The sequence below is a fragment of the Lepidothrix coronata genome, unplaced genomic scaffold (genome assembly GCF_001604755.1).
Source record: "Lepidothrix coronata isolate B3197 unplaced genomic scaffold, Lepidothrix_coronata-1.0 Scaffold443, whole genome shotgun sequence".
Taxonomy (NCBI): Eukaryota; Metazoa; Chordata; class Aves; order Passeriformes; family Pipridae; genus Lepidothrix; species Lepidothrix coronata.
The window spans coordinates 37,072-47,675 of NW_016690623.1; the positions used below are offsets into that span (position 1 = coordinate 37,072).

Genomic DNA, 10,604 nt, shown 5'->3' on the forward strand with positions numbered 1-10,604 from the left:
CCCCCATCCCGGGTCCCCCATCCCGGTGCTCCCGGTCCTCCCCGCCAGCAGGGGGCGCCAAAGCACCGAAGCCATGTTATCATCGTCCCGCGCGGCGCATGCGCAGTGCGGGGACCCTGCGGGGCCAGGGCGGGACCCGGTGCGGGTTCCCGGTACCGGGGCTGACACGGGGCTCAGCCCTGTCGCCTCTTCCTGTGAGCCCCCCGCGGCTCGCCCGCCGCTCGGGTGTAACCGGTGGCGGGGCCCTCCGCGCGCCGAGAGCGTCACCGGGACTCTCCCCTCGCTGCGGCCCGGCAGGGCAGAGCGGTCATTACCGCTCGCTGTTTTCGGTACAGCGACGCGGGTGTAGCCCCGGTGACAACCCGCGTGTTCCCGGCGCGGCGGATCAACCGCCCTTCCCCCCTCACCCCACAAACCTCCCTCCCCGTTCCCTCACCCCACCAAACCATAGAGTCCGGCGGGCAGAGCGGCCTCGGCGCGCAGGCGCCGCGCGCCGGCACCGCCCCCCGCCCTATAAGAGGGGACCGGCTGACGTCAGCGCTCTCTTCCGCCCGCTCTGCGCTCGCCAGCGAGACAGGGCCGAGCCGCCGCCATTGCCGCGCCCCCCCCGCCCCGCAGCATCCGCCGCCATCCGCCACCATGGTGAGCCCCGGCCGCCCGCCGCCGCCGCCGGCGCCACCAGCGGCCTCCGCTTCGCCCGCACCGCCGGCGATGGCGCGCCCGCCGCTCCCGCGCGGCCCCGCGCCGCCCGATGCGGCCTGTGCTGCCCGGGCTGGGCCGCGGCGGCACGGGGAGGGCGGGGCGGGGGGGGGGGAATGTGGTGGGGCAATGGGGACGCGGGGGGGACGTGTCACCCCCTCCGCGGGGGTGGTGGCGGGGCTGAGGGGAGCGGGAGCGGCCGCGCTGATGTGGCGGCGCGGGGCCGGGGCGCTGCGGTGCGGGCGCTGCCTTATGTAACGCTGCGGGCCGGGCTGGCACCGCCACCGTCACCCCCCCCCGCTCGCTTTGACGGGAGTTTTGTCCCCCGGAGTCAGTTTAAAGGGGGTTTTGCCCCTCCTGATTCGCTTTGGGATGAGGGGTTGCCCCTCTCGCGTTCGGTTTAGGGTGACAGGTTGCCCCATGGGTTGGGTTTTGAGGGGGTTTTGCCCTCCGCTTTCGGTTTTGAGGGGGTTTTACCCCCCCGGGTTCAGTGTTGGGATTGTTTTACCTCCAGACTTCAGGTGACAAGTTACTACCTGTGTTCGTTTTTGAGGGGCTTTCCCCCTCTTGGCTCTGTCTTGGGTGAGTTTTGCCCCCCTGGGGTTGGTTTTAAAGAGGTTTTGCCCTCCTGGGCTCGGTTTTGAGGAGGTTTTACCTGCCTGCGTTTCGTGTTAGGGGTGTTTTACCTCCAGGCTTCAGGTGACAGGTTGCCACCTGTGTTTGTTTCTGAGGGGCTTTTACCCGCCCCCCCCGGGCTCTGTCTTGGATCAGTTATGGCCCCCCAGGGTTTGGTTTTAAAGGGGTTTTGCCCCCCTTAGGTGTGTTTTGAAGGGTTTTTGCCCCTCAGGTTCAGTTTTGGTGGCCTGAGGCACGGAGGTGTTGGTGCTGCAGCCCCACTGCAGTGGGTCACGCTGTCACCCGGGCAGAGCCGGCGTCACCGTGAGCACACGGGGTGGAGATCTGAATTCTTTGGAGTTGCAACAAACCCAAAATCCCTCTCCTCCCTTTCAAGGTGAACTTCACAGTAGACCAGATACGGGCCATCATGGACAAAAAGGCCAACATCCGGAACATGTCCGTGATCGCCCACGTGGACCACGGCAAGTCCACGCTGACGGACTCCCTGGTGTGCAAGGCCGGGATCATCGCGTCGGCCCGCGCCGGGGAGACCCGCTTCACCGACACCCGCAAGGACGAGCAGGAGCGCTGCATCACCATCAAATCCACGTGAGTTCCCTCCCCTCGCCCTCCTCGGGGTCCTCCCTGAGCCCAGCCCCCGGTGTTTGAGTCGCCCTCGAGGTGGGAGAAGGTGGAGGTGGGAGGAGGTGGCATCGGGCTGCTCCGGGCCGGTTGAGAAGCTCAGGAGTGTCTTCAGTGGGATGACAAACGTTGATTTTCTGGGCAATGGTTGAGGAATTCCTGAGAAATCATGTGAAGCAGGAGCTTCACCCTCCCATTTTAGCCCCAGGATTGTTGGATGTCCCATGGATGCGAAGCGGAGACTCTTGGTGGCTTTGTCGCCGTGACAAGTGTTGGCTGGCTCCTGGTCAGTCAGTGAGTTCCTTGGGAGATAAATGTGCAGCAGGAGCTTCACCCTCCCATTTTAGCACCAGGATTGTTGGATGTCCAGTGGATATGGAGTTGATAGTCTTGGGAGCATCTCTGGTGGCTTTGTCGCCATGACAAAGTGAGGTGACAAGTGTTGGTTGGCTTATGGTCAATAATTGAGCAATCCTTGGGAAATAACGTGGAGCAGGAGCTTCACCCTCCCATTTTAGCTCCAGGTTTGGTGGATGTCTTGTGGACGTGGAGTGGAGAGTCTGGGGAGCATCTCTGGTGGCTTTGTTGCCATGACAAGTGTTGGTTGGCTTCTGGTCAATCCTGTAACTGTTCCTGGGAGATAAATGTGCAGCAGGAGCTTCAGCCTTCCCTTTTAGGCCCAGGACTTTTGGGTGTCCCGTGGATGTGGAGTGGAGAGTCTCAGGAGCATTTCTGGTGGCTTTGTCGCCACAGAGGATTTGAGGACCATGTAGGGCCTGAAAAGGGATGGAGAAGGGGGTTGGGACTGGTAGGAAAAGCCTAAATCCTTGGTTAAAGAAGTGGAATCCTCTTTAGGTGCTTGAAAGTGCAGGGATTCATGGAGGAGGTTGGGATTTGTGGACAATATTATGACTTAGGAAAGGCAGATTTTTTAGTCTGTGCTCCTGTTTTCTCCCACACCAACCTCCCAGGAAGACACTTCAGGGAATCCTTAAGCCCAGACAGAATCATTTGGTTGGAAAAGACCTCCAAGGTCATCCACTCCAACCCTTGACCACCTTGTCAACTAGACCAGAGCACTGAGTCCCACATCCAGTCGTGGCAGTTGTTGGTGTGGGAGAAAATGTTTCTCAGGATTAGGGAAGACTAACACAGAGATCATAATTTTAACAGCTGTTCCTTTCTTTCAGAGCTATTTCCCTATTTTATGAGCTCTCTGAGAACGACCTGGCCTTCATCAAGCAGAGCAAGGATGGCTCTGGCTTCTTGATCAACCTGATCGACTCCCCCGGGCACGTGGACTTCTCCTCGGAGGTCACCGCGGCTCTGCGCGTCACCGACGGCGCCCTGGTCGTGGTGGACTGTGTCTCTGGTAAGGTTTTGCTGCCTCCCTGTGCGGCTGGGACGTGTTTTTTGGGAGAGTTTGGAGGCAGGGATAACTCATTCCCCGTGCTTGGCAGGCGTGTGCGTGCAGACAGAGACCGTGCTGCGTCAGGCCATCGCCGAGAGGATCAAGCCCGTGCTGATGATGAACAAGATGGACCGGGCGCTGCTGGAGCTGCAGCTGGAGCCAGAGGAGTTGTACCAGACCTTCCAGCGCATCGTGGAGAACGTCAACGTCATCATCTCCACCTATGGAGAGGGAGAGAGCGGCCCCATGGGAAACATCATGGTGAGTGGGTTTGGAATGATCCACCTTGGGGAGAGGGAGCGGTTTCCTCCTCAGGAATTGTTTCTGGAGTGGAGGAGTGAGAGTGGGATGTCAAAGGTGCCTCAGCTCCCTGGGTTTGTGGTGGCTTGGGGCTCTTGTTGGCTTCCCTCCAAAATCTGTTCAAGGCTTGAGCAAATAAAGGCTTTAAATAAAAGAAGGGATTGTTCCCAGAGAAGTTGTGGCTGCTCCATCCCTGGAAGTGTTGAAGGGCAGGTTGGATGGGGCCTGGAGCAACCTGGAATATTGGAAGGTGTCCCTGCCCATGGCAGAGGGTTGGAACTGGAGGGGCTTTATGGTCCCTCCCATCCCAAACCATCCTGTGATTCCACGATTTCCTCTCCGCACAAAGAGTGATGTTGTTTTGCCCACATCACATCTGAGGTGGTGGGTGATGGAGGATCCTCCACAGCACCTCTCCCCTGGCTGGCTCCTGGAATGGAAGGCCAGGAGGTGTTTCCCAGCTCCTGCTGGGTTGCTGGGAAAGGGAGCAGGTTTGTTGGATGGAGATTCTGAGGAAGAGCTTGTGCTTTACTCCCGCTGGGTTCCTGGAGCAGGGCTCTTGGCCACAGGTTCTCAGGAGAAGCTCGTGCTTTGCTCCTGCACGCAGGAGATATCCCTACTTTCCTGATCTTCCCTGGGAAGGATGGGAATCTTACCTGCACAGGAATTAAGCTGAGTACACACCTGGCTGGAGTGAAGGAAAACCAGTGTAGTTCTGTGGTGCAGAGCTGTCCCTGTGACAGAACCAGTCCAGTGTCCCGAGGCTCCATCTTTGTACTGGAATGTTGTTTGGGATGGAGCTGGCTGAGGGCTGTTCCTCTAACCCAGCTCTCCTGTTCCCTCTCAGATTGATCCCGTGCTGGGAACCGTGGGCTTCGGCTCCGGCCTGCACGGCTGGGCCTTCACCCTCAAGCAGTTTGCTGAGATGTACGTGGCAAAGTTTGCTGCCAAGGGAGATGCCCAGCTGAGCCCCTCCGAGCGTGCCAAGAAAGTAGAAGACATGATGAAGAAGCTGTGGGGAGACAGGTGAGGTGGAACCGTGACTGGAATTCCAGCTCAGCTCCGCGTGGCTGCAGCCTGACACTGCAGTAGGTGGGTAAGGAGGGAGGGTGTGGTTGGGCCTGATTTAACAGGAGTTAATTCAATTTTGGTGAGTGCTGAAAAGCTTAATGAGGGGGAAGGCACGAAGGTGGCACTTCCTCAGTGTACCCTGAACAGGCAGAACAAAGCCATGTATCTGGAGCTAAGCTGAGCACTGAGGTTTGTTTGATTTCATTCCCTCTCCAGGTACTTTGATCCTGCTACTGGCAAATTCAGCAAATCTGCCACCAGCCCTGATGGGAAGAAACTGCCCAGGACCTTCTGCCAGCTCATCCTTGACCCCATCTTCAAGGTGAGCTCCTCAGGGTTCCGCCCTGGCCGGTGCCTCCCCCTCTCCCGCTTTTCCCCGTGCGTGATGATGGAAAATTTCTTCACTTTGACCTGACTTCTGTTTGATTGAAGAAATTTAACTGTCTGACACATCTTGCTGCTCTGGGGGCAGGTTGGCTGAGTCTCCTTGGAGGGAGGTTGTGTGTGAGCACAGGGAATTCCCTGCAGAGACGTTGGTGCTGCTGCTCCAAACTGGGTCGCGGCGACGCTCCAAGCGCTGCTGTTCGTTGCAGGTTTTCGATGCCATCATGAATTTTAAGAAAGAAGAAGCTGCAAAACTGATTGAGAAACTGGACATCAAGCTGGACAGCGAAGACAAGGACAAGGAGGGCAAACCCCTGCTGAAGGTGAGGCCTGAGTCTTGGGGAGGACACGAGTTGTGTCGACTTAAACCTGTTTGGGTGGGAAGGTGGGAGGTGGGGGAGCAAGGGGGAGGTGGACTGCAGGTTGTGAACGCTCTGACTGGGTCTTGGTGCCCTGCCCAGGCCGTGATGAGGCGGTGGCTGCCCGCTGGAGATGCCCTGCTGCAGATGATCACCATCCACCTGCCTTCCCCCGTGACAGCCCAGAAGTACCGCTGTGAGCTGCTCTACGAGGGCCCCCCCGACGATGAGGCTGCCATAGGTAGGACGAGCTGCTGGTTAGAGCTCCCACACGCCTGGAACCAGCTTGTTCTCCATGTCTGGAATTGTTGAGGCTGGAGGTTTTTCTTGCAAGGATCAAGCAGGCTTAGTGGCTCGCGGCTCTGCTCCGGAGGACTGAGCTGGCTGAGGATGTGGAGAGTAGCCAGAGGCTCCAGCTAAGCCTGCATTTGTTGAAAACCTCTTGGTGATCTTTCATGGAATTCTAGAATGGTTTGGGTTGGAAGAGAGCTTGAAGGTCATCCAGTCCCACCCCCTGCCCTGGGCAAAGACACCTGCTGGTGTTCCAAGCCCTGTCCAGCCTGGCCTTGGACACTTCCAGGGATGGGGCAGCCACAGCTGCTCTGCCCAACCTGTGCCAGGGCCTCACCACCCTCCCAGGGAAGAATTCCTTCCCAGTATCCTATCCAACCCTACCCTCTGGCATTGGGAAGCCATTCCCCCCTTCCCCTCTGGTTTTGCCAGCGCCCTGGACAGAACCCCACAGACTGGGACAGCAGTGGGTGAAGGTCTCCTGTTGGCATTTGGGGGTGTGGGGCCACAGGGTGTGATGCCAGTTCCATCAATAACTGTGGGCTAAATTGGTCTCTCCCCTCTTCTTCCCAGGCATTAAGAACTGTGACCCCAAAGGCCCCCTGATGATGTACATCTCTAAAATGGTGCCAACCTCTGACAAAGGACGTTTCTACGCTTTTGGCCGTGTCTTCTCTGGTCTCGTCTCAACTGGCTTGAAAGTCAGAATCATGGGACCAAACTACACGCCTGGCAAGAAGGAGGATTTGTACCTGAAGCCAATTCAAAGGTTGGTCCTGGCCTGGAGGGTGCTCTGGGCTTCAGGTTGGGTGTTCTGGTGCTGTGTTGGGTCACTTCTCTTCTCTGAGGTCTGTCAGGGTGCTTGGTTATGGATCTCCAAGTATCTGCTGAACTCTGGGGTGCTGCTGGTGGGATCCTCCTCCCCTTTCCAGCGTCACTTAAACCACCTCTCCCTCTGGGCAGGACCATTCTCATGATGGGCCGCTACGTGGAGCCCATCGAGGACGTGCCTTGCGGCAACATCGTGGGGCTGGTCGGTGTGGACCAGTTCCTGGTGAAGACTGGAACCATCACCACCTTCGAGCACGCCCACAACATGAGGGTCATGAAGTTCAGCGTTAGCCCCGTCGTGCGCGTGGCCGTGGAGGCCAAGAACCCGGCCGACCTGCCCAAGCTGGTGGAGGGGCTGAAGAGACTGGCCAAGTCTGACCCCATGGTGCAGGTGAGTGTCCAGAAGGTCCTGCTGCCTGTTCCAAGTTGGAAGGGACCCACAAGGATCAGAGTCCAGCTGATCCGTACAGGGATCAAAGCCACAACCTTGGTGTTGCTACCACCATGTTCTAATCAGCTGAGCTCATCTCCAGTCCTGGGTGCACTGGGAGTCCTAATCTCCAGTCCTGAGTCCTAATCTCCAGTCCTGAGTCCTAATCTCCTGTCTTGGGTCCTGATTACCAGTCCTGGGTGCACTGGGAGTCCTAATCTCCTGTCTTGAGTCCTAATCTCCAGTCCTGGGTGCACTGGGGGTCCTAATCTCCAGTCCTGAGTCCTAATCTCCAGTCCTGGGTGCACTGGCAGTGCTGGCAGGCAAGTCTTGAGTTGAGTGTTGGTCCCAGCCCTACCAAAGTGCTGCCTTGCCCCTTGGTGCCTTGTCACCCCCAGATCAGTGGAAGGAGCATCTAAAAGCAGCTGTGGGTCAAACCCAAAAAGCAGAGGTGAGAGCATTGCCTGTGGCAACAGCAGCCTCACCTGCTGTTCGTGGTCTTTCCAGTGCATCATTGAGGAGTCTGGGGAGCACATCATCGCTGGCGCCGGCGAGCTGCACCTGGAGATCTGCCTGAAGGACCTGGAGGAGGACCACGCCTGCATCCCCATTAAGGTAGGGAGCAGTCAGTGAGCTCAGGGTGGGTGTTGCTGAGCTGCTCTCGGGCGTCTCACAGCCTCTCTCTGCTCCGTGCCGCCTCAGAAATCGGATCCTGTCGTGTCCTACCGCGAGACGGTGAGCGAGGAGTCCAACGTGATGTGCCTTTCCAAGTCCCCCAACAAACACAACAGGCTGTACATGAAGGCCCGGCCCTTCCCCGACGGGCTGGCTGAGGACATCGACAAGGGCGAGGTCTCGGCCCGGCAGGAGCTGAAGCAGCGGGCGCGGTACCTGGCCGAGAAGTACGAGTGGGACGTCACCGAGGCCAGGAAAATCTGGTGCTTTGGGCCCGACGGCACCGGCCCCAACATCCTCACCGACATCACCAAGGGGGTGCAGTACCTCAACGAGATCAAGGACAGCGTGGTGGCCGGCTTCCAGTGGGCCACCAAGGAGGTGAGGGCTGGGTGGCATCGGTGGCTCCTGCGCGTCCTCCGGTGCAAAGAAACTTTTGGGGGAAGAAATCTGTAGCTTAGTGTCTTTTAGGGTGAGTGAAGGTGTAGCAGTTCAGGCCCGCTGAACCTCAAAAGTTTTCTCCTGCCACTGTGAGGAAATCCAGCGTGGCAGCACAAAGTTCACGTTTTAAATGGTTATCGTGCTTTTCAGACAGCAAAATGTAACAGCTGGGACAGGAACTGTCCAGGTGAATAACACAACTGGCATCAGAAGGAAAGGAAAGGTGTTCTGAGGGCCACATCCCTGTTGAGGCTTATATAATAACTTTAAATAATTTATAATTAATAATTTTTTTAGGAGAGGACTCTGAGATAAATTGGCAGGTAGACTGGGAACAGCAAAAAAAACCCAGAAGGGATTAATTTTCCTGTGTACTTTAAGTTCATTTCAGTCCAAAGCCAACAACTCTTGTCACATTACTGGGACAAAAATCCCTGTTTTCCTTGGGCAAATACTTGGAGTTTCAGCACTATGAATGGGGGTTTTAGCACCATAAATGTGTGTCAGCTCTTCTGGCTTGAACCTTGGATCTGATCTGTGAGGATGCTGCTAAAAGTGGCTTCAGGCACATTTGAGGAGCCACAGTGGTGGGACCAGCTGGTCCTTCACACAGTCCTTAGGTTGGGACATGCCAGCAAAATCCAAGAGTCCAACCTTTTGAAGGCTTGCAGGTTCATCCCTCGGCAAGGAGGTTGAGTGGCCAAGTGGCTCCTTGGTGGGCTTCCTGTTTTAGGAGCTGCTTCCACAGAGCCAAAGGACTGGAACCTCCTGTCTGGGGGTCCCTGAGCTGTTGGTTGAGCCCTCCCTTTGCTTTGCCAGGGGGTGCTGTGCGAGGAGAACATGCGGGCGGTGCGTTTCGACGTGCACGACGTGACCCTGCACGCCGACGCCATCCACCGCGGCGGCGGCCAGATCATCCCCACGGCCCGGCGCTGCCTCTACGCCTGCGTGCTCACCGCCCAGCCCCGCCTCATGGAGCCCATCTACCTGGTGGAGATCCAGGTGAGGAGCCTCCATCACCCCACACACCCCCACAGAGGAGGGAGGGAGCTCTGCTTCCTGTAAGATCCCAGAGCTGCTGTTGGGGCTCCGGCAGAGTCGATGGACACAGTTGTGTCTCCTCAGAGCAGCTTCCCTCTCCCCCTTCCTTTTACACATCCCAGGATTCCCAGATTTCCACTTGCTCACGTGGAAAGTCTCCCAGTGTGAAAACTTCTGGGTTAAATAGAACTGAGGGTCGAGGAGAAAGACAAGGTGAGGAGGGAGTTTGAGGTCCTGGCTCTTCTCTCTTGCAGTGCCCGGAGCAGGTGGTTGGTGGCATCTACGGAGTGTTGAACAGGAAGCGTGGCCACGTGTTTGAGGAGACCCAGGTGGCTGGGACCCCCATGTTTGTGGTCAAGGCCTACCTGCCTGTCAACGAGTCCTTTGGTGAGTGTGCCAGTCCTGGAGCCAGCCTGGGAGGGAGAGGGAGACCCTTGGGAATGATCAGAGATCATTGAGTCCAGTTGTTCCCCCAGCACTGCCAAGGCCACCACTAACCCATGTCCCCAAAGTGCCACATCCACACAGCTTTTAAATCCCTCCAGGGATGGGGACTCCACCAGTGCCCTGGGCAAGGGCTTGGCCACCCTTTTGGAGAAGAAACTACTGCTAATATCCAGTCTAACCCTCCCCTGGTGCAACTTCAGGCAGTTTCTTCTTGTTTCTGGGAGAAAAAAACATGGTTGCAGAACATTTTGGGTTGGAAGGGACCTTTCAAGGTCATCTCATCCCATCCCCTGCTATAGGCAGGGACATTTCCACTAGCCCAGGTTGCTCCAGCCTGGCCTTGGACACTTCCAGGGATGGGGCAGCCACAGCTTCTCAGGGCATCCTGGGCCAGTATCTCATCAATCACCCACAGAGGGAAGAATTTCTTCCCACTATCCCATCTAACCCTGCCCCCCGGCAGTGGGAAGCCATTCCCCCTTGTCCTGTCACTCCATCCCTTTTCCAAAGTCCCTCTCCAGCTCTCTTGTAGCCCCTGTAGGCCCTGGAAGGTGCTAGAAGGTCTCCCTGAAGCCTTCTCTCCATCCTCACCTCTTGTTGCAGCTGTATTTGGCATCTCAGGAGGCTTTCAGGAGCTGCTCTGGGTTCCTGTGGTGACCCGGAGCATGGGTTTACTGGCGGTGACATCAAACCACCACCACCCCATCCCACCTCACGTCTCCTCTCGTTCCTCCCAGGTTTCACAGCGGATTTGAGGTCCAACACGGGGGGCCAGGCCTTCCCCCAGTGTGTGTTTGACCACTGGCAGATCCTGCCCGGGGACCCCTTCGAAAGCACCAGCCGACCCTGCCAGGTGGTCGCCGAGACCCGCAAGCGCAAAGGGCTGAAGGAAGGCATCCCTGCCCTCGACAACTTCCTGGACAAACTCTAATTACACTCATGGAACTCTGGGAGAACGGGGGGG

General features: G+C 57.5%; 1 protein-coding gene across 1 annotated transcript; it reads left to right on the top strand.

Moving 5' to 3' along the window:
• Nucleotides 1-522: 522 nt before the first annotated feature.
• Nucleotides 523-10,604, top strand: EEF2 (eukaryotic translation elongation factor 2). The gene is made up of 15 exons (XM_017839635.1): nucleotides 523-642; nucleotides 1,712-1,926; nucleotides 3,150-3,331; nucleotides 3,420-3,631; nucleotides 4,518-4,696; nucleotides 4,958-5,063; nucleotides 5,335-5,448; nucleotides 5,587-5,725; nucleotides 6,349-6,544; nucleotides 6,739-6,997; nucleotides 7,544-7,651; nucleotides 7,739-8,092; nucleotides 8,972-9,154; nucleotides 9,448-9,580; nucleotides 10,378-10,604. Exons 1-15 carry the CDS (start codon nucleotides 640-642, stop codon nucleotides 10,569-10,571), a joined length of 2,577 nt encoding a protein of 858 aa, XP_017695124.1. The 5' UTR covers nucleotides 523-639; the 3' UTR covers nucleotides 10,572-10,604.